Genomic DNA, 24,226 nt, shown 5'->3' with positions numbered 1-24,226 from the left:
CCTCAGGCGTATCTACCTCTCCCTCTAGCTTAGTAGCATCTGCAAACTTGCTGAGGGTGCAATCCATCCCCTCATCCAGGTCATTAATAAAGATATTGAACAAAACCGGTCCTAGAACCGAACCTTGGGGCACTCTGCTAGAAACCGACCGCCATCCTGACATCGAACCGTTGATCACTACCCGCTGGGCCCGGCCTTCTAGCCATCTTTCTATCCATCTTACCGTCTATTTATCCAATCCACATTCTCTTAACTTGCTGGCAAGAATATTGTGGGAGACCGTATCAAAAGCCTTGCTAAAGTCAAGGTATATCACATCCACTGACTTCCCCATGTCCACCGAGCCAGTTACCTCATCATAGAAGCTAATCAGATTGGTCAGGCACAACTTGCCCTTTGTGAATCCATGCTGACTATTCCTAATCATTTTCCTCTCTTCCAAGTTCCTCAAAATGGATTCCTTAAGGATCCCTTCCATGCTTTTCCAGGGACCTAGGTAAGACTGACCAGCCTATAGTTCCCTGGATCGTCCTTCTTCCCTTTTTTGAAGATGGGCACTACATTTGCCTTTTTCCAATTATCCGGGATTTCTCCCCATCTCCATGGCTTTTCAGAGATAATAGCCAAAGGCTCCTCAATGACATTTGCCAACTCCCTCAGTACCCTCGGATGCATTAAGTCCGGACCCATGGATTTGTGTATGTTTAGCTTTTCTAAATACTTCCTAACCTGTTCTTTACCCATCAAGGGCTGTCCATCTTCATCCCATCTTGCGTCACTTAGTGCATTAGTCCAAGAGTCAACCTTGTCCGTGAATACAGAGGCAAAGCAAGCATTGAGTACTTCAGCTTTCCCCACATCATCTGTCACTAGGTTACCTCCTTCATCCAGTAGGGGCCCCACACCCTCTCTGATCACCTTCTTCTTGTTAACATGCCTGTAGAAACCTTTCTTGTTACCCTTCACATCCTTAGCCAGTCGCAATTCCATCTGCGCTTTTGCCTTCCTGATAACCCCCCAGTATTCTCGAGCTATACATTTAAACCCCTCCCTGGTCATGTGTCCAAGTTTCTACTTTTTGTAAGCTTCCTTTTTGTGCTCAAGTTCACCAAGGATTTCCCCGGTTAGCCAATCCGGTCTCCTACCATGTTTGCCTCTCTTGCTACGTGTCGGGATAGTTTCTTTCTGTGCCTTCAATAAAGCTTCTTTAAAATATTGCCAGCTGTCCTGGACTCCTTTCCCCTTCATGTAGCACCCCAGGGGATTCTAACCAAACACTGTTCTGTTTGAACCTGATGCTAAGATTCATCTGCCAGGGAATCTGAGGGTGGAGAAAAGTATAGTAGATGTTGAACATAGGAAGGTTTATATTTATCTGCAGAATGTAGGACAAACAACAGCAATAATAGGCAGGAACCAAGAAGTTCTCCCAACATGCTGCAGTTTGTAGTCTACAACTTTTAGTTCTGAGGGCTGCTGTTGACGCACACTAGACCTTGGGCTACAATTCCAAGAAAGCTCAGAAAAAATAGCTTCTTACTGGACAAAAATCCTTTCATGATTTCCATAGACAATTATTCTGCTCTTTGTATTTGAGATGAGGGACACTTTAGAGTATCAAACTTTTGCTAATGCTTATGTGATACTGCACATGAATCCCATGATGATCAGTGCCCACCACCATTCACTGTCACTCTAGACAGTAAGAAGGCAACCCCTACTCCAAAGCATTTAAAATTTCTGTTGTGACAAGATGCAACAGACAGGTGAGACAAATGGGGGTGAGGAAGGGAGAGAATGAGGTAACAAAGAAACTAGTATATTATCAGCCAGAGAGCCAGGTGGATAGCTAGCAATTCCATTGGAGTGTCAGATGACAGAGAGATACAAATGTAGATGCTGGATGACAGAGCACATTGATTCAAGCCCTTGGTGTGAATGTTCTTTTGCTCATGGTGTCTCTTTAACACAAGGGAACTTTATTAATTGAAATTGCAACAATTTTGTAACCTAACTGGATACTGGCCGAAAACTGGTTAAAAGACAAGAAACAAAGGGTGGGAATAAATAGTAAATTTTCAGAATGGAGAGGAGTAACTAGTCATGTCCCCCAAGGGTCCATACTGGGACCAATCATATTCAACTTCTTTACAAATGATCCAGAGACAGGAGTAAACAGGGAGTTGGCAAAATTTGCAGAAGATACCAAACTGCTCAAGATAGTTAAGACCAAAGCAGACTGTAAAAAGCTTCAAAAAGATTTAACCAAACTAAGTGATTGGGCATCAAAATGGCAAATGAAACTGAATGTTGATAAATGTAAAGTAATGAATATTGGAAAAAATAATCCCAACTATATATACAATATGATGGGGATTAATTTAGCTACAACTACTTGAGAGAGAGATCTTAGAGTCTTGTGGATAGTTCTCTCAAAACATCCACTCAGTGTGCAGCAGCAGTCAAAAAAGCAAACAGAATGTTAGGAATTATTACAAAAGAGATAGGGAATAAGACAGAGAATATCTTATTGGTTTTATATAGAACCATGGTACTCCCACATCTTGAATACTGCATACAGATGTGGTTGCCTCATCTAAAAAAAAAGATATATTAGCATTGGAAAAGGTTCAGTAAAGGTCAACAAAAATGATTAGGGATTTGGGACAGGTCCCATTTGAAGAGAGATTAAAAAGACGTAGACAATTAGAATCTCTTAGAAAAGAGATAAAGGAGGGATATGATAGAGTTCTATAAAATAATAACTGGTGTAGAAAAATTGAATAAGGAAAAGTTATATACTTGTTCCCATGACATAAGAATTAGGGGTCACCAAATGAAATTAATAGGCAGCAGGTTTAAAACAAACAAACAAAAGGAAGTTTTTCTTCACACAGCACACAGCCAACCTGTGGAACTCCTTGCCAGAGGATGTGGTGAAGGCTAGGACTTTAACAGAGTTCATCAAAGAGCTAGATAGATTCATGGAGGTTAGGTCCATCAATTGCTATCAGTCAGGATGGGTAGGAATCGTGTCCCTAGCCTCTCTTTGTCTGGAAATGGATGACAGGAGAGGAATCACGTGATGATTACCTGTAGGCTATGTCTACACTGGCATGATTTTCCGCAAATGCTTTTAACAGAAAAGTTTTTCCGTTAAAAGCATTTGCGGAAAAGAGCATCTAGATTGGCCAATCTAGACGCGGTTTTGCGCAAGAAAGCCCTGATCGCCATTTTCTCCATCGGGGCTTTTTTGAGCAAAACACTTTTTAGCTGTCTACACTGGCCCTCTTGCGCAAATACATTTGCGCAAGAGGGCTTTTTCCCGAACAGGAGCAGCATAATATTTGCGCAAAAACACTGACAATCTTACATTAGATCGTCAGTGTTCTTGCGCAAATTCAAGTGGCCAGTGTAGACAGCTGGCAAGTTTTTCCGCAAAAGCAGCTGCTTTTGCGGAAAAACTTGCCAGTCTAGACGCAGCCGTAGTGTACACTCCCTTTGGGACACCTATCTCTAGATTACATTTCTTTATCAGAAAAAGGATGTAAATTAGACATATTGAAATTGTAAATGAAGGCAGGATTTGAATTTCCCACGCTTCATTTACATAATGGTGGCTGTGGCTTTTTTTTTTTTCAAAAAGCTGCTTTTCAAAACAAAACAAAAAAAAGTGGTTAAGATGAGGATCTTTCAAAATATATGCCCCTTTTCAAAAGATCCTATAAACCTCATTTTTACAGGATGTTTCGAAAAGGAGCATTTATTTTGAAAGATCCCCATCTTAACCGCATTTTTTTTTCAGAAAGCAGCTTTTTGAAAAAATCCACGGCCGCCATTATGTCCATGAAGCATGGGAAATTCAAATCCTACCTTCATTTACAATTTCTATATGTCTAATTTACATCCATTTTCCGATAAAGGGATGTAATCTAGACATAGCCCTAGTATTGGACTGTTGGCAAACAGGATTCTGGGCTAAAGGGACCTTTGGTCTAGCCCAGTCTGGCAGTTCTTATGTTCTTATGATGTCTCCAGTGATCACTGACTATGTGCTTGGGTGGAATTTTCCAGGTATCACTTTATGGGGCATCGAAGCCCTCAAGAGAGATGTGGAAACAATGCCAAATCCCAAGACTGAATTCCAGATCATTACATCTGACACCATGGAAGATAAGGCCTCTGCCCTCAATCTGTCTGGGTCCCTGAAAGCCAGTATTTTGGGCGGCCTGGTGGAAGTAGGCGGATCTGCTGCATTTTTCAATGATACTAAGAAATCAAAATATCATGCTCGAGTTGCTCTCCACTACTCAGTGACAACCAGGTATGAGCAGCTGACTATGAGCCATCTGGGGACTGAGAACATCTCTTATCCTGCTGTCTTTGATCAAGGTACCGCCACCCACGTGGTCACGGCTGTGCTGTACGGGGCTCAGGCTTTCTTTGTGTTTAATCGGGAAGTTTCTTCATCCGAGAATATGATAGAAATAGAGGGGAAAATGAAGCTGATAGTAGAAAAAATTCCAAAGGTTTCAGGAGTGGCAGAAGGATCTGGGGAAATGAAGAACAAAGAAATAGAAAAAACTGAAAATCTCAGTTGCAAATTTTACGGAGATTTTGCTCTGGAGAACAATCCGGTTACTTATCAAGATGCCCTGGGAGTTTACTCGACTCTCCCTAAGCTGCTTGGCGACTCTGGGGAAAAGGCTGTACCGGTGCGCGTCTGGCTGTACCCCCTGAGCAAGCTGGATCCCAGAGCTGCTCAGCTTGTGCGTGAGATCAGCTCGGTGCTGGTTGATGACGCACAAAGTGCCCTGGAGCACCTGACCAAGTGTGACGTCCGGTGCAACGACATGGAGAAGAACAGAGCGGCTACAGCCTTCCCCGAGATCGGGAGGAAAATCCAGCAGTTCAGAGACCTGTGCAAACAGCACAGACAGAGCTTCCAGGAAGAGCTCGCGAGAACCTTGCCCTTGATCCGTGGGGGCGACGCAGAGGAAGGGGCCCTGATGGAGATTTTAACCAGCAAGGAGCAGTCGCCATTTGTTGCCCAGCGACTCAATGAATTTCTGGATAAGAAACAGGAAGAGCTGGATTTTGTCGGTTCCTACCTTGCCGAGCTGGAGGGAGTCGAAGTTGTACCCTCCAGGAATGAGCTACAGCGCGTAGTTCTCAGCCCCGGGCACAACTTCGTGGTGTCTCTCACGCTCACTTCACTGCATGACGAGGAACCCTACTTCTCAGAACTGAACCTGTGGCTGCGGAGACAATTGATGAAGAAACCTCATGATCCAGCTTTGGCCAGTCCTACCGGTAAGACGCCAAACTCCGCACTGTGGTTTGAGGATGATGAGATAAGAAGGAAAGCTCAAAGAGCCGTAAAGTCCTTCTCTGACTTTGCCCGAGTCAACAAATCTAACGGGAAGACCCGGTTCATTGTGGCCTCTGTTCTAGACGAGGCCAATCCAGGCGCTTCCATTTACCTGTATGAAAACAGAGAGGTCGTGAGTACCAACTTTGAGCCTCCATCAAAGCCCCGTCCTCCCTCATGTGATGGAGTCCGACATGACCGTGTGCAGCTCACGCTGAAACCGGCAGCCTGTGGCAGGGCTGAGATATGCGGCTACCGGGCAGAGTACAGACTTGTCGGGCAGGAGAACTGGGTGGCTGTGAATGTCAGTAACACACAAGAGACACTCACAGTCACAGGGCTCCGTCCAAACACCCAGTACCAGTTCCGATACGCGGCCGTGAGCAAACCAGGGCTCAGCGAGAGCAGCGACGTGAGTGACACAGTGAAAACACTTCCAACCAGCCCCCCTGGGAAGCCACTGACAGATACTGTAGCACAATCTGCCATAGACTTGACCTGGGAGAGTCCAAATGTTTCTGGAGATGGAGTTGTTATAACAGAGTACAAGGTGGAGTATAAAGAGCAGGTTGGTAGTAAAAGACATATGGAGAAGGAAAAATGGCTGGAGCGTAGGACAGGACAGAGAACCGAGTCCTGCACTATTGATGGACTGAAGCCACAGACGCCCTACAGATTCCGGGTGTTGGCTGTGTGTGCGGACGGGGCTGTGAGTGATCCCAGTGAAGAGACACTGATTTCAACACCCAAGAGGAAAGAATTAAAGAAGCAGCCACCTCACTCCCCTAAGGAAAGCCCTGTGACAAGAGACAAGCAACCTCCAACATCACTAACAAAACCCCAGATAATAACACAACATTTTGTAAAACAAGAGTCTCTGCTAGCACGAGGCCCCCCCGCAGTTTATACCCTTCCATTAGAGAAGACAGGACTAGGTCCTACTGCATCTTACACAAAGTACAGGCTGGGAAAGGAGACCCTGCAGATCCCTAACAAAGTGATTATGGTGATGGGAGCAACCGGGTCGGGGAAAACGACTCTCATCAACGGGATGATCAACTACGTCCTGGGTGTGCAATGGAAGGATGAATTCAGGTTCCAGCTCATCCATGAAATAACAAACAGAAGCCAGGCTGAGAGCCAGACTCCTGAGGTGATGGCCTATGAAGTTAATCACACAGAGGGTTTCCAAGTCCCCTACTCGCTGACTATAATAGACACGCCGGGATTTGGTGACACCAGAGGGATAGAGCAAGACAAGGAGATACTAAGGAAAGTCCGAGAGTTCTTCTCCTCCCCAGGGGCCATTGACCACATCGATGCCGTCTGCTTTGTGGTTCAGGCCACCCTAGCTCGTCTGACCCACGCCCAGAGGTACGTGTTTGACTCGGTGCTCTCCATTTTTGGGAAGGACATAAAAGACAACATCCAAATCCTGGTCACTTTTGCAGATGGAGAGACCCCCCCTGTGCTAGAGGCCATTAAAACAGCTGATGTCCCTTGTGCTAAAGATGCTCAGGGCAACCCTGTGTATTTCAAATTCAATAACTCCGTCCTCTTTGCCTGTAATGCTGCAGTTGACGAGGGCAGGTGTAAATTTGTTGAATTGTTCTGGGAAATGGGAGCCAGGAGCATGCAGACATTTTTTGGGGCCTTACTGAAATTGGAAACCAGAAGTCTGACATTAACGCAGGAGGTTCTCAGGGAGCGGAAGGAGCTGGAGGTGGCCGTGGAAGGGCTGCAGCCACAAATCAAAGCCGGCCTGGTGAAGCTGGAAGAACTGCGCAAGACACAGGAAGCTCTGGAGCAGCATACGGGTGATATGGAAGCCAACAGAAACTTCGAATATGAGGTGGAGAAAACAGTGCCGGTGAAAATAGACATCTCTGGGACAGGTCGGTATATAACCAACTGCCAGAAGTGTCACTATACATGTCACTATCCCTGTATAATGATTAATGATGCTAATAAGGGTGAGTGTGCAGCTATGGACAAGAACACAGGACGTTGCACTGTGTGCTCTGGGCATTGTGACTGGAGTGATCATTTCAATCAAAAGTACAAGTTTGACTACAAAGTAGTGAAAGAGAAACGGACCTATGCACAACTGAAGGAGAAGTATGAGAAGGCATCTGGGGAGGTGCTGTCCACACAGAACGTGGTTGAGAAGTTGTCTCAGGAATACGCTGCAGTGGAAGAGATATTAATGGAGCTGATTGATAAATCATCCCGCAGCCTCCAACGTCTGCAAGAAATTGCTCTGAAACCCAACCCGCTGTCCACCCTGGAATACATTGACCTGCTGATCATGTCGGAGCAACAGGAAGTGAAGCCTGGGTACCAGGAAAGAATAAAATCACTGCAGGAAGTGAGGGAAGTAGCAGAGATAGTAAGGAAGATTGCCAATAAGCTGCCCCTGCTGCCAGCAGAAGAGAATCAGTACAAGAAGCTCCAAGAAAAAAAGGCTGCATTCAAGAAAATTATGAAAAAACCAAGGGATCTGGTTAAAAGTTGGTTTCAATAAAAACCAACTGGAGCTTACTTATAAAAACGAAACAGCCAGTTTAACCAAAGCCAGAAGCTTAGCCCTGATTCAGGAGAAAACGGTTACTTACTTCATAACTGTTGTTCTTCGAGATGTTGCTCGTGTACATTCGAAAGAGGTGTACGCATGCCGTATGCATGGATTCTGGCGCTTTTTTCCCCAGCAGTACCCGTCGGGCCAGCAGGGAGCTCCCTGGAGTGGCACTGGTATATTTGTGTATAAATACCCCTGCTGGTCCTCCACCCCCTCCATGCCTTCTTGCAAGAGTCCTCCAATGAAAGGGAGGTGGGTGGGATTTGGAATGGAGGTGAGCAACACACCTCGAAGAAGAAAAGTTACTAGATCAGTAACTGTTTTTTTTCTTTTTCAAGTGCTTGCTCATGTGCATTCGAATGAAGAGACTCCCTAGCATTACCCTAGGAGGTGGGGTTGGAGACCAGTGCACCTTACGTGGAGATAGACTGTAACACTGCTGTTCCAAGAGGAGTGTCCTCCCCATGCCGAGCGATCGCGTAGTGCATTGTGAATGTTGCACCAAAGACCATGTGGCTGCCCTGCAGATGCCCAATATGGGGACCTGCACCTGGAAGGCCACCGATGATGCGTGTGCTCGAGTGGAATAGTCCATAGAATCATAGAATCATAGAATCATAGAATAATAGGACTGGAAGGGACCTCGAGAGGTCATCGAGTCCAGCCCCCCGCCCTCAAGGCAGGATCAAGCTCCGTCTACACCATCCCTGACAGATGTCTATCTAACCTGTTCTTAAATATCTCCAGAGAGGGAGATTCCACCACCTCCCTTGGCAATTTATTCCAATATTTGACCACCCTGACAGTTAGGAATTTTTTCCTAATGTCCAATCTAAACCTCCCCTGCTGCACTTTAAGCCCATTACTCCTTGTCCTGTCCTCAGAAACCAAGAGGAACAAATTTTCGCCTTCCTCCTTGTGACACCCTTTTAGATATTTGAAAACCGCTATCATGTCCCCCCTTAATCTTCTTTTTTCCAAACTAAACAAGCCCAGTTCATGAAGCCTGGCTTCATAGGTCATGTTCTCTAGACCTTTAATCATTCTTGTTGCTCTTCTCTGTACCCTTTCCAATTTCTCCACATCTTTCTTGAAATGTAGCGCCCAGAACTGGACACAGTACTCCAGCTGAGGCCTAACTAGTGCAGAGTAGAGCGGCAGAATGACTTCACGAGTTTTGCTTACAACACACCTGTTGATACAACCTAGAATCATATTTGCTTTTTTTGCAACAGCATCACACTGTTGACTCATATTCAACTTGTGGTCCACTATGACCCCTAGATCCCTTTCCGCCATGCTCCTTCCTAGACAGTCGCTTCCCATCTTGTATGTATGGAACTGATTGTTCCTTCCTAAGTGGAGCACTTTGCATTTTTCTTTATTAAACCTCATCCTGTTTACCTCTGACCATTTCTCTAACTTGCTAAGGTCATTTTGAATTATGTCCCTATCCTCCAAAGAAGTCGCAACCCCACCCAGTTTGGTATCATCTGCAAACTTAATAAGAGTACTCTCTATCCCAATATCTACATCATTGATGAAGATATTGAATAGTACGGGTCCCAAAACAGACCCTTGAGGAACTCCACTTGTTATCCCTTTCCAGCAGGATTTAGAACCGTTAACAACAACTCTCTGACTACGGTTATCCAGCCAATTATGCACCCACCTTATCGTGGCCCTATCTAAGTTATATTTGCCTAGTTTATCAATAAGAATATCATGCGAGACCGTATCAAATGCCTTACTAAAGTCTAGGTATATGACATCCACCGCTTCTCCCTTATCCACAAGGCTCGTTATCTTATCAAAGAAAGCTATCAGATTAGTTTGGCATGACTTGTTCTTCACAAACCCATGCTGGCTATTCCCTATCACTTTATTACTTTCCAAGTGTTTGCATACGATTTCCTTAATTACCTGCTCCATTATCTTCCCTGGGACAGACGTTAAACTGACCGGTCTATAATTTCCTGGGTTGTTCTTATTCCCCTTTTTATAGATGGGCACAATATTTGCCCTTTTCCAGTCTTCTGGAATCTCCCCTGTCTGCCATGATTTTTCAAAGATCATAGCTAAAGGCTCAGATACCTCCTCTATCAGCTCCTTGAGTATCCTGGGATGCATTTCATCAGGACCTGGTGACTTGCTGACATCTAACTTTCCTAAGTGATTTTTAACTTGTTCTTTGTGTATCCTATCTTCTAAACTTACCCTCTCTCTGCTTGTATTCACTACGTTAGGCACACCTCCAGACTTCTCGGTGAAGACCGAAACAAAGAAGTCATTGAGCATCTCCGCCATTTCCAAGTTCCCTGTTACTGCTTCTCCCTCCTCACTAAGCAGTGGGCCTACCCTGTCCTTGGTCTTCCTCTTGCTTTTAATGTATTTATAAAAGGTCTTCTTGTTTCCCTTTATGCCTGTAGCTAGTTTGATCTCATTTTGTGCCTTTGCCTTTCTAATCTTGCCCCTGCATTCCCGTGTTGCTTGCCTATATTCATCCTTTGTTAGTTGTCCTAGTTTCCATTTTTTATATGACTCCTTTTTTATTTTGAGATCATGCAAGATCTCCTTGTTAAGCCAAGCTGGTCTTTTGCCATATTTTCTATCTTTCCTACACAGCGGAATTGTTTGCTTTTGGGCCCTTAACAACGTCCCTTTGAAATACTTCCAACTCTCCTCAATTGTTTTTCCCTTCAGTCTTGCTTCCCATGGGACCTTACCTACAAGTTCTCTGAGCTTATCAAAATCTGCCTTCCTGAAATCCATAACCTCAATTGTGCTGGTCTCCCTTCTACCTTTCCTTAAGATCATGAACTCTATTATTTCGTGATCACTGTCCCCTATACTGTCTTCCACTTTCAAGTTCTCAACTAGTTCCTCCCTATTTGTTAAAACCAAATCCAGAACAGCTTCTCCTCTGGTAGCTTTTTCAACCTTCTGAAACAGAAAGTTGTCTCCAATGCAGTCCAGAAACTTATTGGATAGCCTGTGCCTTGCTGTGTTAGTTTCCCAACATATGTCTGGATAGTTGAAGTCTCCCATCACCACCAAATCTTGGGCTTTGGATAGTTTTGTTAATTGTTTAAAAAAGGCCTCATCCACTTCTTCCACCTGGCTAGGTGGCCTGTAGTAGACTCCTAGCATGATATCACCTTCGTTTTTTACCCCTTTTAGCTTAACCCAGAGACTCTCTACACAGCTATCTCCTACGTTCATCTCCACTTCAGTCCAAGTGTGTACATTTTTAATATACAAGGCAACCCCTCCTCCCTTTTTTCCCTGTCTGTCCTTCCTGAGCAAGCCGTACCCTTCCATACCAATATTCCAATCATGCGTCCCATCCCACCAGGTTTCTGTAATACCAATGATATCATGACGTGGGGTGCTGCCTTACCAGCAAGGTCATAGCGCTCCCTAGCACAGGAAGTGCTGATAAGCAGTGGGCAGATACCAGCAGGCCCCTCATCTTCTGCTATTGAAATAAAGAGCTGTGGGGATTTACAAAACCCTCTTGTCTTGTGTATGGAAAAGGCCAGCGCCCGCCTGGCATCCAGAGAATGCAGAGTACATTCCTTAGGGGCCGAATTGGGTTTTGGACAAAATACCAGAAGGTAAATATCTTGTAACATGTGAAATGTGGAGACTGCCTGAAGCAGACAGGCAGGGTGGGGTAGCAGTCAAACCCTCAACTCTGAAACCCTGCTAGCCGACGTCATTGCTTCTATGAAGACAACCTTCTAAGACAGGTGTTTAAGGGAGCACGTTGCCAGAGGCTGAAAGGGAGGGCTCACGAGCCTAGTGAGCACCAGACTGAGGCCCTGTAGGGGCACAGGTTGTCTATTGTGAAGAAACAATCTGTCCACCCCCATGGGGAACCTCTTGACCATTGGGTCCACACGCACACTTTCTTTTCAGAAAGAGGAACTACACAAAAACGAGGCTAGTTAAGCCTTAATGAAAAGGTGCAGTGTCAAATGTCAAATCCCTGCAGCTGCATGGAAACTCTTCAAAGACGCCATAATAGAGGCCCAACTTAAATGTATACCCCATATTAAAAACCCGGTAAGAGAACCAAAAAAGTGCCCCCGTGGCTTAACCACCAGGTAAAAGCAGCAGTGGCAGATAAAAAGACATCTTTTAAAAAGTGGAAGTCAAATCCTACTGAGGAAAATGGAAATTAAGTGTAAAAACGTAATAAGAAAAGCAAAAAGGAGTTTGAAGAACAGCTAGCCAAAAACTCAAACAGTAATTTTAAAATATTTTTTAAGTACATCGGTAGCAGGAAGCCGGCTAAACAACCAGCGGGGCCCTTGGACAATTGAGATGCTAAAGGAGCACTCAAAGATGAGAAAATCATAGCGGAGAAGCTAAATGAATTCTTTGCTTCAGTCTTCATGGCTGAGGATGTTGGGGAGATTCCCAAACCTGAGCCATTCTCTTTAGATAACAAATCAGAGGAATTGTCCCCGATTGAGGTGTCATTAGAGGAAGTTTTGGAACAAATTGATAAACTGAACAGTAACAAGTCACAGGACCGGATGGCATTCACCCAAGAGTTCTGAAAGAACTCAGATGGGAATTTGCGGAACTATTCACTCTAGTTTGTAACCTATCCTTTAAATCAGCTTCTGTGCCTAATGACTGGAAGACAGCTAACGTGACACTAAGATTTAAAAAGGGTTCTAGGGGCGATTCCAGCAATTACAGACCGGTCCATCTAACATCAGTACTGGGCAAATTAATTGAAACGATAGTAAAGAAAAAAATTGTCAGACACATGGATGAACATAATTTGTTGAGGGAAAGTCAACATGGTTTCTGTAAAGAGAAATCCCGCCTTACTAATAAACTAGAGTTCTTTGAGGGGCTCCACCAACAAGCGGGATCTAGTGGACCTAGTGAAATTAGATTTCCAGAAAGCCTTTCTCAAGGTCCCTCCCCAACGGCTCTTAAGTAAAGTAAGTTGGGAATCCCCAGGGACAGATCAACTTGTTCATGGTTATTGATTCCTTTAGTGGAAGGGTCCAGGCTTTCCCTAGGAAATCCCATACAGCTGCCCAATTGGCCAAAACTGTTCCAGGAAGTTGTGTGTCAGAATGGGACCCCCGCACTCATTGATTCTGACAGAGGGCCCCAGGTTCTGTGTGAACTGTGGATGATTGTGCTCCAAACACTGTGCATCAAGGGGTGGCTGCGCATTCTGCAGTGGCAAAGAGCAGCCGTCCCTTTGGATGGGTCCTAACCCCAGAGCTCCTTCAAGAGGCCATGTCCACATGAGCTTGTTGCTCCTGGGACCAGTTCTGTGGGGTGATCCATTTTCAAATGCAAATGTGATGCAAAGATCCAGTGTCCCAAATGAGCAGCGGCGCAACTTCTCTTTGGAATCATCAGGACCCCAATTTGGACTGGGATTTTAGCCATAGCCCTTCATGGACTTCCATGGGGCCAAGGCAGGGCTTGCTTTGCCTACAAATTTGGGATGGCACCAAGCCAGCTGCCATCCCGTGTTGACTGAGAATCCCTGGTCAGCAGCGGACGGGTTATGGCTCCCTCTTAAAACCCAATCCCACTCCAACTTTGGGACACTTCACCTCTGTTGTTCCCTGTCAGCAGATTAAGTTGGGTTCTTGGGTCTGTCCATCTAGCTCAGTGCTCCAAGAGCTTCCTTCTCTGAGCTGGACCCCAAGAAAGAGAGTCTCTGTGTTTTCCTACCATTGCAAAATAAAAGTATCTGTTCTTAACACAGGACCTTCCTCTATGTATGCGACAACCTCATGCAAAAATGTTTCCTTCCTTTGGTATATATGGTCATGCCAATTCTCTTCCAGAATATGATCTGAGGAAGTGGGTCTGGCCCACGCAAGCTCATCACCTATTAAACTATCTTGTTAGTCTTTAAAGTGCTACATAGTTTTTCCTTTTGTTCCTGTAACTGGTAAGCCTTAGGCCAAAAAGGTAATTTTACTGAGAGTTATACCCAGTGTACCCACAATGTATCTGGTGTTGTAATTAACGATCCCCATCAGAGCGCATGAGTGTCACCCGTGCCCCAAACCATTACAATTTTGATTCCTATGCCCAATCTACCAATTCCTCCTCCACAAAAGTCGTCCATTTGAACCAAACTTTTAAACAAGAGTCCCAATGTGGCTCAACAGGCTCAACTAGTAGCTCAGTCTGCAGCCACCACCCACATTCATGTTTTAGCTAAAAGGCCACCAGATTGAACAATTGGGCAACGAAGTAGTCGACCTGACCAAACACCCCTGGTGAAATATAAATATGAATGTGCTTATGAATGTTTATAATTTGTTATTTTAGGCTTTGCTGCATGATCCATTGCTACTTTTGTACTGTTGTGTTTGTTTCCCACGATGTGCTGCGACTGCTGTAAATGACGAAGTACTGGTGCGTTCAAGCCAATGTATCTGGAGAACTATGCAGCTTAGTTATAAACTGTAACTATTCTTGTACCGCTTCACTGCCTGCATGAATATTAATGCTTGTCTAACCTAAGTAGTGATACCGTGAGCATGGCTCAGATATCAACAGGGGGAATATGTCACGAATCATAGGTAGCGTGAATGGTTGGCATGAGTGGATTAACAGAGAGTGAGCTGAAGAGAGGCCATACTAAGGTTTGAGCCAGTGCCCCCGAGGATTATGGACTTGTTTGCAACTTTGAGAGAAAGGACTGTGTGAAAGAAAAGACTGTGCGTGCTGAGGAAACAAAATGGTGCAGAAGGAGGCAACGTTCCCAGATAAGAAGGAGTAACAAAGGAGGAACCTAATCAAGGACAGTCCATTGTTTATCACTCATGGTAAGGCAAACAGAATTGGGTGGTGGAAACTGGGTGCCTCAAGATGCAAGAAGGAGCGTATGGCATCATCCTACCCAGGCTGTGTGCAACCAGTGGACGTCGTCCCACCTGACTGACCCATGCCGAGGGGATATATATGTGACGTAGTGGGAGGCTGTACACTCTTTTGGCCCTAGGTCCACTCTGGTTGGGCAGTCACTGGTTGCTGTGTTGCGCTGTGGGTGACCCCTACTGGCCTACGCTGGTTGCAGAGACTGTGTGTGTGTCTGTGTGCACTGCCCAATGGGAGGTGGTCCCTGTGGGCAGGCACGTAGGCCATGGCCTGGCAACTTCTCACCTGGCCAGGGGAAGGAGTTTGAACAAAGGAAGGGGGTGGCTACCTGGGGGGATGAGTGATCTGTGGCTGGGAGAAGGGGCAGTCTTGGCTGAGGGAAGCATGGAGGAAGCAGACTAAGTCCAGACAGGGGTTCAGGGGCCTGTGAACCCCTATCCCCCAAGAGGACTAAGGTGTCTACCCTGGCTCCTGTGGCAATGTTGAGCCCATGCTGCTCTGTAACACTGAGAAGCAAATAAACCTTCTATTCCACTGGCTGGCAGCGTCACATCTGGCTGTGGACAGAGGTGCAAGGTTGGGGGCTCCCTGATGCGCCGTCACAATACACCACACCATTTTGCCACACGAGTTGGAGCCCATCGATTCGGTATATTGGGGTGACATGTATGTCGGACTTCCACTCAAGCAAAGTACTCAACATTACCTGGGGTTTGGCCAGCCCCAGAGGGTGAGTGGTATGTGTGAATGTGTGTGGGAGAGTGTGTGTTACAGCTGGATTAGGAATTAGGCTGCAAAAATTGGGTTAAGGATTAGACTGTTAACTATTCCATTTAAACATTGCTTTTAACCTGCCTTTTAATTGCTAATTAATAGATTATATCTCGCTTTTAAAACTGCTCCTGAACTAGTGGCAATAAAACTTGTTAAAGGTATATTTGGGCTACTGTGGCTCTTTTGTCCTGTGACACTGATCAAAATGCCCTGTAGTGCGGCCTGATCGACTGTACAACAACGCCCTCTTGTGAACACAGTAGAAAAACTGTTAGCATATGCTTCAGAAACGACAAGGCCACACACACACACACACACACAACACATAAGTCCTGTTGTTGCTTAAAGTTACCAGTCTGTTGCTCACATTCACTTACTGGCCAGGCAAGTTAAGTGTGAGGGGAAGGAGCAGGGGCTTTTCTCAGTCCGGACCGTTGCTCTGATGTTGACATGACGAGACCTGGAGATTCATGCCAAACTACCCATCTTTAATAGGACTTTTCTCCCATTCAGGTCTATGTATTTTGCTGTGTCAGCTCTCGATCCATCACCATGTTGACATCTGTTTATCTGGAAGTCATTCTTCTTTGCCATATGACACCAGCATGTTGGTGCCTCCTGTCCACTGGTATCTGTAAAAAGGAGCCTGCTCTTATTCCAAGGTTGTCTGTATGGCCTGCATCGGTCTGCCTCGCATGGGCTGCAATTTTTGGGACCTTGGTGCCTCTGAGTCTCACGGCCTCTTCTTCAAACTCTCACATCCCAAACTCGTTCACTCCTCTGCCCCAGGCGCTACCCAATCATTTCACGTGGGGGCAAAGGGATACGACCGTCCATACAAGAGGTATCCATCTACTTCCTAATACAAAGCTGCTGCTAGTACAAACTTTTAATCATTCCTCATATTTCTTTATTACACGGGCTGTATTCTAAGGACTCCTGAGAGCAACACTGTGATCACGCTGATTCACAAGGGTCCTGCTGATCTTTCGGTCTTGACATCAGATACAGACTCAGGCAGTTTGCCTGTTGGATCTTTATGAAGGGCCTAGACGACTGTTCTTCCTTGCTACCCAGGGAGGGGCGGCCGGCAGATTATGAGTTCTTCTCACACTGCCCATTTTAACCTCATTGCATAAGACAGTATAAAATTTGATTGTCTACAACTCTTTCCATTGCTCATTCACACTCCCTGTCCGAGGCTTGCAGTTGCGGGGTGACCCCCCAAGCTCCCTCTATGAAGTGCAGCAATTTCCACACTGTTCTGTGTCGGGTGCTAGGCCCAGTACTGGGAATCTCCAGTGCCAGTGCCATTAGCTGCAGTGCCAACGGGCCGTGTGCAGACCCAGGGCAATGAACAGAGCCCTGAAGAGCTCCGGGGGGGGGTCCATCCATGGGGATCTGTTGGCGGGGCTGAGACCCCCATGGGTGTCAGGGAAGGTGGGGCTGGGGGAGGCCGTCCAAGCTGGGGTAAATCATTCCCAGCCGATTTCTGCCACGCCGGGCCAAGTCTCTGGGGCTGGGAGCTGCTGGAGAAGGTGCAAACTTCTCCATTCCAACCAGTGCGGGTGACCCGGGGTGGTGCTTTCAGGTGACATTAATATGGTGTCTGGAGCTGTCACCGCTGTGGGGTCTGTCCCCCAAGGGCAAAACAGCCCTTCCCCCACCCCGTGCCATAGTGGGGTTGAGCCTCGACAGTGAGATTGGGTTCTATAACCCTTCTGTGTGTAGGCCTGGGGCTGATTGTGGCACAGGGGCTGTCAGAGGGGGTTTGCTCGTGAGGCTTCCTGCTGGCTGAATTGGCAGCGGTGGCACTCGGTGTGATTGGTGGTGGCCTATTTTGGGAAAGGTCCCCAGTCGAAGGCTGTAAGTAGCCCTGGTTTTGAGCAATCCGCCCCGAGCTGATGCCCTCAGCAGTGCCCAGACTCACTCCGGTCCATCACACCAGTCAAAAACCAAAAAGAACCCACTTTGCAAGCAGGAACAGAAGTAACAACCCTGCCCGTGTGCATTGGGTCAGGAGATGAGAGTGAAGGACAGGGTGTGTTTGTGAGCATGACAGAGACACACACAGTGTGTGAGAGGGACAGAGATTTGTATTGCCAGGTGTCACGTTACTGGATTTAAAAATGAGAAGCCAAATCACTGTTGCACCCATGGGGAGAGAGGAGGGGGAGTGTTTGCCCCAAAGTCTGTACAAAGGGGGCCATGTGAGGTGTCAAATGAAAGCGTCTGTTCTACTGATTCTGTGTGTGCTATGCATGTAACTGTACAATATCTGTGTGTGGAGTTATACATATGGACTCTGTGGTTGCTGGAAGACTCTGTCTGAGACAGAGCAATGGGCAAAGAATGTTTGTTCGGTGTCTATGCTAATTAGCACGGCTCCAGGGACAATGAATCTCTAGGTGCCAATACACACCTGAGGATGTGTCTGGAAATCTGGCTACCTGCAAACTAGCCAGGGCATAATGACTGCCAGCATGTGACCTGCTCTGGCCAGGAAGAAGCCAGAGAGGTATATAAATGCCATGTGGCAATCTCCATGTTGTCTTCAGTTCACCTGCTGATCCCAGATGCAGCCTTGCGAGGGACAGAGAGCTGGGAAGGATTGCTGACCCGTCCTGACACAGGATGTGCACCAGAGACTTTTAAGCCAGCCGTTTGTAACATCTCTGCTAAGAGCCTGCATCAGGAACTGGATGATTGGTGCATGTGATGTGTTCAGATTAACGACCTTACTCTCCACCTTTTCTTTCTGTTGTTAACAACCCGTTAGAGTCTAGATTCAGTGTGATCTTGTGGGCAAGATCCAAAGTGTAAACTGACTGGGAATCTGTGGCTGGTTCTTTGGAACCAGGACCCGATTGGGGTAGGTGATACTGGTTTCTATAACACTCCCTGTGTGCCGGCCTGGGGCTGATTGTGGCAACTGAAGTGCCGGCACTTGATAGCTTCCTGGCCAAACCAGTCAGGCTCACCCGTCAGAAGCTCCAAGATCTACTGGTAGATCCCCGTCTACTGGTTGGTGATCACTGCTGTAATGGAGCCAAGAGCCCCACTGGCACTGGGGATCTGATCTCAGCCCCAGAAATATCTTCTCGTTCAGTAGGGTTGTACAGGACTCAGTAGTGCCTGTTCCTCTGGTTGGTTGGGAGCAAAGGTCAATGAAACAACTTCAAAAATAAGGGGAGGAGTTGCTAGGTAGCCTAGCTGGGTGCTGTGTGTTGCTTGTGTAACCTTAGGTGGGCTCGACGTCACTGCCCTTCTCCAGTGCCTTAAAACACCCCACTCCTGTAGAAAGTAGCTGGGGACCCAGAGCTCAGTGGTTGGAATGGCAGCAAGCATTGCCCAGGGCCAGCCTCCCTACATTCAAGTCCCCAAAGAAACTAAAGAAATGAATGTAACTAAATAACGTTATAAAATCTTATGATGAAGAAACAAATAACAATCTAATTCTTACAGCACAACTCAGCTATTGTATAACCCACAGACCCACGTGGGCTGGGAGTTGCAGCCTTATGCAGGGTGGAAGTGGCAGTGGGAGGGTAGGATGGCTGCTCCTGGAGAAATAAGGGTGATGCTTGTAGTAAGTTGAGGGTCAGTAACATGGAGTCAGCAGGCCTAAACTGAGGCCTGTAACATGAAAGCAGCAACAGGCCTGCAATCTAGTGAGCAAGACTCTGGTTCAGTAACACAGGAGCCAAGAAAGAGGCCCTCGTGATAGCTGTCTGATTGTGTACGTTAGGTGGAGCATGGAAGGACACAGGGAGGCACCGAGTACAGACTGTGAGCCGAAGGGGAGTAACGGAACATCTTAATAAGAAATGTCTTGGTACAAAGACTCCCCAAACACTAATGCACATACCCACCTAGGTTCAGGATCAGGCCGAAATTGACAGGGTGAAGGACAATAAGTAAGACCGCCTTCCGTAAGGTGAGGGGTGGTAACTAGGCAACAGAGAATGGCAACCTGGTATGTAGAGAAGTGATGTAAGTTGTTTGTACTTGTCTATAAAAGGGCACTGCAAACGGTGAACACCGACCGACCTTGTGGGGGGGGGTGCACTAGGCACCTGAAATGGCAGGTGTCATTGCTGATACTTACAGAGCGCACAGGGGCTTAACACTGGCTCACCACTGTTAATATCTGTCATTTGGCAATAGGCCTGCTATGTGTTGGTACATTGTCAATGTTTGCAGAATGCACAGTGGATTGGCATTGAGACTTTCTGGTGACAACTGTTAGTGCGTAGCATTTAGCAATAAACCTACTCGACTGATTTCATCTGTGCCTGAATCTGTCGTTTCTGGGGGCTCTCAGAGATCTCCTGTTTTAACCCAAGTGCACGGGATCTAACATCCCTACTACTAATAATAAGCAATTAAACACCAGATCTGAATGCAGGAGGGGTTTACTGAGGTCTGGAGTGTGGGGGGGATGGTCTCCCTCCTGGGGATTTGGTGTTAGACTGAGGTCCGGAAAAGACAGACACAAATGCCTGATCCAGATCAAATCTGGTTTTATTAAACTATAAAACTACGGCTACATGATTGAATAAAAACTCAGAATACATGAACACAGAGGGGATGGACTAGAACACACTGCATGTGGATACAAATGTCATAAAAAAGCCCATTTAGCTATAATGGATATTAAATGCTCATTGTTGAAAGAACAGAGAAAAGAGAAAATGCGGCTTCCGTCAGTGGTGCCGACTTTCCCTCCCCAAATTCCAGGGACCCAATTCTGCTGTCAGTTACACTGGTGCGAACCGAAGTTGGTGGAATAAAAAGTGAGGTAAGTTAGGAGAATCAGGTTTACTGGATCTTAAAAATGTTATAAAAACAACAAGAGACCGTAGCCCTGAATCACGGCTAAGCTACATGTTTTGGTTAAACTGGCTATTGGGTTTTCATGGGGAATCTGTAGATGTTTTATTAAACCAGCTTTTAACAATATCCAGTTTTCCTTGTACAAATGTTTTGAATGCAGACCGTTTTTCTTCATGCTTCTTGTACAGATCCTTCTCGCCTTATTATCTCAGCTACTTCCCTTACTTCCCGCAGTGATTTTAATCTTTCCTGGTACCCAGGCTTCAGTTCCTGTTGCTCCGACATGATCAGCAGGTCAATGTATTCCGGAGTGGACAGCGGGTTGGGTTTCAGAGTGATTTCTTGCAGACATTGGAGGCTGCGGGATGATTTATCAATCAGCTCCATTAATATCTCTTCCACTGCAGCGTATTCCTGAGACAACTTCTCAACCATGTTCTGTGTGGACAGCACCTCCCCAGACGCCTTCTCGTACTTCTCCTTCAGTTGTGCATAGGTCTGTTTCTCTTTTACTACTTTGTATTCCCACTTGTACCTTTGATTGAAATGAACAGTCCAGTCACATTTCCCAGGGCACACCTGACAATATCCTGTAAACCAGTTTATCGCTGCACACCCACGCTTGCCATCATCATTAGGGATTGCACAGGCATGGTGACACATATAGTGACAGTTCTGGCAGTTGGTTATATACTGACTTGTCCCAGAGATGTCTGTTTGCACCGGCACTGTTTTCTCCACCTCATACTCAAAGTCTTTATTGGCCTCCATTTCATCCTTATGCTGCTCCAGAGCTTCCTGTGTCTTCCGCAGTTCTTCCAGCTTCACCAGGCCGGCTTTGATTTGTGGCTGCAGCCCTTCCACGGCCACCTCCAGCTCCTGCCGCTCCCTGAGAACCTCCTGCGTTAACGTCAGACTCCTGGGTTCCAATTTCTGTAAGGCCCCAAAAAATGTCTGCATGCTTCTGGCTCCCATTTTCCAGAACATTTCATCAAAATTACAACTGCCCTCGTCAGCTGCAGCATTACAGGCAAAGAGTGCGGAGTTATTGAATTTGAAATGATATGGGTTGCCTTGAGAATCCTTAGCACAAGGGACAGCAGCTGTTTTAATGGCCTCTAGCACTGGGGGGGGTCTGCCCATCAGCGAAGGTGACCAGGATTAGGATGTTGTCTTTTATGTCCTTCCCGAAAATGGAGAGCACTGAGTCAAACACGTACAACTTTGATCTTTCATTTACCTGTTTGACTTCTTTTCCATTCACCTTGTCCGACTCCTGGGAGCCATGGGCACCTTCCTCCTCCTGGTTGTCTAGCTCTTCAGGCTGCCTCGTGAGTGGTTGGGTTTTGGCATCAGCTGGGCCAAAGGGCTCCCTTCAACTTCTCCTTGCTCCTCAGAACTGTCACTGATGTAGCGCTTTCTTCTTGGCACCAAAACAAAGTTGGTGAAAGAAGCCATGTTTCTGCTCAGCGTTTGCACGATCTCTGAAACATGCGCTCTTGGAACAAGATGGCCTCTTTTGTGTGGCGCTAGAACTTATGGGGAAGTGCTATGCTCTGATTGGCAGAGGGTGTCACGGGAAGCTCTTAGAGGGGTCTCACGATCTGCTTCCAGTCTGGTCAACCGGTCCTGGAACTGCCCCCCGATTGGTCAAAGCGGTTCGCGGGGCAGTCCTACAGGGGAAAAACCCTTCCTGATTGGTAGAGGGAGGCAGGGCGAGTCCTTAGAGGGGTCACATGACACCCCTTACTTCCAGTCACCTGTCCCTCTTGACCCCGGATGTATTACCCCCCAAGGGCGGGACTTCAAGTTACAGGGGCAGGACTTCCGGGGTCAGGGGTCAGGGCTAACGTTTGATTGATAGTAGGGCCCTTATACTACTTTCCTGAATAAAGCTGGTTGCTTAATAAGGGTGTCTGGAATTGATTTAGTAGGGGTTTTGGGCCCTAATCCAAACCCTCGGATTAAATTCTCTGTCAGTGGCCCACATAGTTCTCCACACAGAGGTCACTTGCTAATCCGGTCCCAGAGGTTGGTCAATATCGGTGAACTGACTTGTCATGATTATGAGGGTTAGCCAGCAGCCTGGGGATTAAGGGGTTAACTACACCTAGCCAGGTGGAGTGACCAATAGGAATGTAGGTGGGACTTTCAAACTGGGACAAAGGAATTTGGGTTTTTTCCTTTCTCCTTTTGTCTCTCTGGGTGTGTTCTCTGCAGCTACAGAGAGGGACAAGCATGTGTAAGCGGGGGAATGGTCCCGCTATTGTGGGGAACTTTCCTGGCTTCTATACACCCCGGTGAAATGAACCAGCGAAAGGATCTGAGTCCCCGCTCCCACTTCCTTTACCCCACGGCTCCCTGATCCTGAGGGCTCCCCCTCCACTCTCCTGAGTAGCAGAGCCCTTGAAACCCCAACAAGGCTGGGCCCAGGTTTCCTGGGGCTTAATCCCTGACCTTGTAGTCACTAGGGGCAGGAGTTAGGGTGTCCCCACTCCGAGGTGCTCTCTTTACACTGCAGGCCTTCTTGGCCCAGTGATCACTTCATAAGGTTCAAAGCAAATACAATTTATTAAACATCAACTGATTAAAGAGAATAGAATAAGAAACAATGAGAATGGTTAAATGGGAACACACAGCCCTGCTCTGTAGCACAGGGACATCAACACAGCAGTCTGCAGAGTGTAAGGACAGTTCACAGTCTCTTCCTTAGAAGCCCTGGATGTGCTGCAAGGGGCTGCAGGCTGGACACGCTTGCACTGGCAGTGACCACACAGCCTCAGTCTCTAAGTGGCCAGACCCCTCTCCCAGTCCAGAGCCTTTCCCCACACTTTGCAGGTCCCAGTAGCTCACCACATCCAGCTGCAGGCTGTGCTGCTTGGCCAGTTCCAGCTCCTTGTGTTGCTTCTCTGTTCCTTTTGGCTTTCTGAGCACTGCCAGTCTGCTGCTCAACACAGGGTCTGCACTGCTTGGCCTGTCTGTGTCTGGTTCTGTCGCTGCAGGACTTCTTCTTGTCCTCCTCTTTCAGCTCTCTGTCTTTGCAGGACCTCTTCTGCACACAGCTCGCTCTGCTCTTTCAGCTCCCTGTTTGCTCAGAGAGCCAGAACAATCCCCACTTACAACCTGTCAATCAGGCTGAGCTGGAGTGTTGGCTGCTTTCCATTGTCTCTGGGGTCTGTCAGTCTCATGAACCCTTCCCCTTCTGAAGCTGGTAAACCAAAACTCCCACAGAGTTTTAGTAAGGGGTAACAGTCCCCTTACACATGTCTCTCTCTCTCCAAGACACCATTCCTCATTTTCTGTAAGTAGGGTAAAGTTTAGGTAGTTTCGTTAGGCTTTATTGTTTTAAGGGTTGGGTATGGGATCTGATGTCTGGCACTGCTTAAAAAGTGTTTTGGCTTTTCTTTGTAACTAAGTTCTAGGCCCATGGAGTTTCTCCATGAGTATATTTTGTTACCTTCCCATCTAGTCATTATGCTTGCAACAGGAATATTGTTGTAATAATAAAAGTTCTTTCTTTTCTTTTTATTAACCTGGCAGTGGTTAATTGTGTGTCCTGATTTTTATTTTAGGGGTGAGATTTCCCAAATGATCTTTCCCCTGGTTTCTTTATCAACATTTGAGTGGTGGCAGCGGAAGTTTTCTTCCCAAGATCTAGGTTTTTAAGATTTTGGGGAAATTTTATACCAAAGCCTGGTAGATAAGGCTTTGGGGTACACTTGCTGGCCCCCACTTCTGCATTTATCATGCCAGAGTGGGGAAGGAGCCATGACAGACTGGTCAAGGAA

At 46.6% G+C, this 24,226-nt stretch overlaps 1 protein-coding gene across 7 annotated transcripts in view; it reads left to right on the top strand.

The window, feature by feature from the left end:
- The window catches only part of LOC102457665 (uncharacterized), a 31,240-nt gene extending 7,235 nt beyond the window's left edge, over nucleotides 1–24,005 (top strand). For 3 of the 7 annotated variants that reach the window (XM_075923059.1, XM_075923058.1, XM_075923060.1), the window contains one exon: nucleotides 4,075–8,743. In XM_075923059.1, coding sequence (XP_075779174.1) covers nucleotides 4,075–7,895 — 3,821 coding nt within the window. In that variant the 3' untranslated portion in view covers nucleotides 7,896–8,743. Of the gene's footprint in view, nucleotides 1–4,074; nucleotides 8,745–14,276; nucleotides 16,922–20,845 lie in introns of those variants that run through there. The other 4 variants (XM_075923061.1, XM_075923062.1, XR_012902159.1 and 1 more) reach the window with 3 other exon arrangements.
- Nucleotides 24,006–24,226: the final 221 nt, after the last annotated feature.

Source organism: Pelodiscus sinensis, chromosome 2, assembly GCF_049634645.1.
Source record: "Pelodiscus sinensis isolate JC-2024 chromosome 2, ASM4963464v1, whole genome shotgun sequence".
Taxonomy (NCBI): Eukaryota; Metazoa; Chordata; order Testudines; family Trionychidae; genus Pelodiscus; species Pelodiscus sinensis.
The sequence above is the reverse complement of the archived record's forward strand: the minus strand, read 5'-3'. Positions and strand labels throughout refer to the sequence as shown.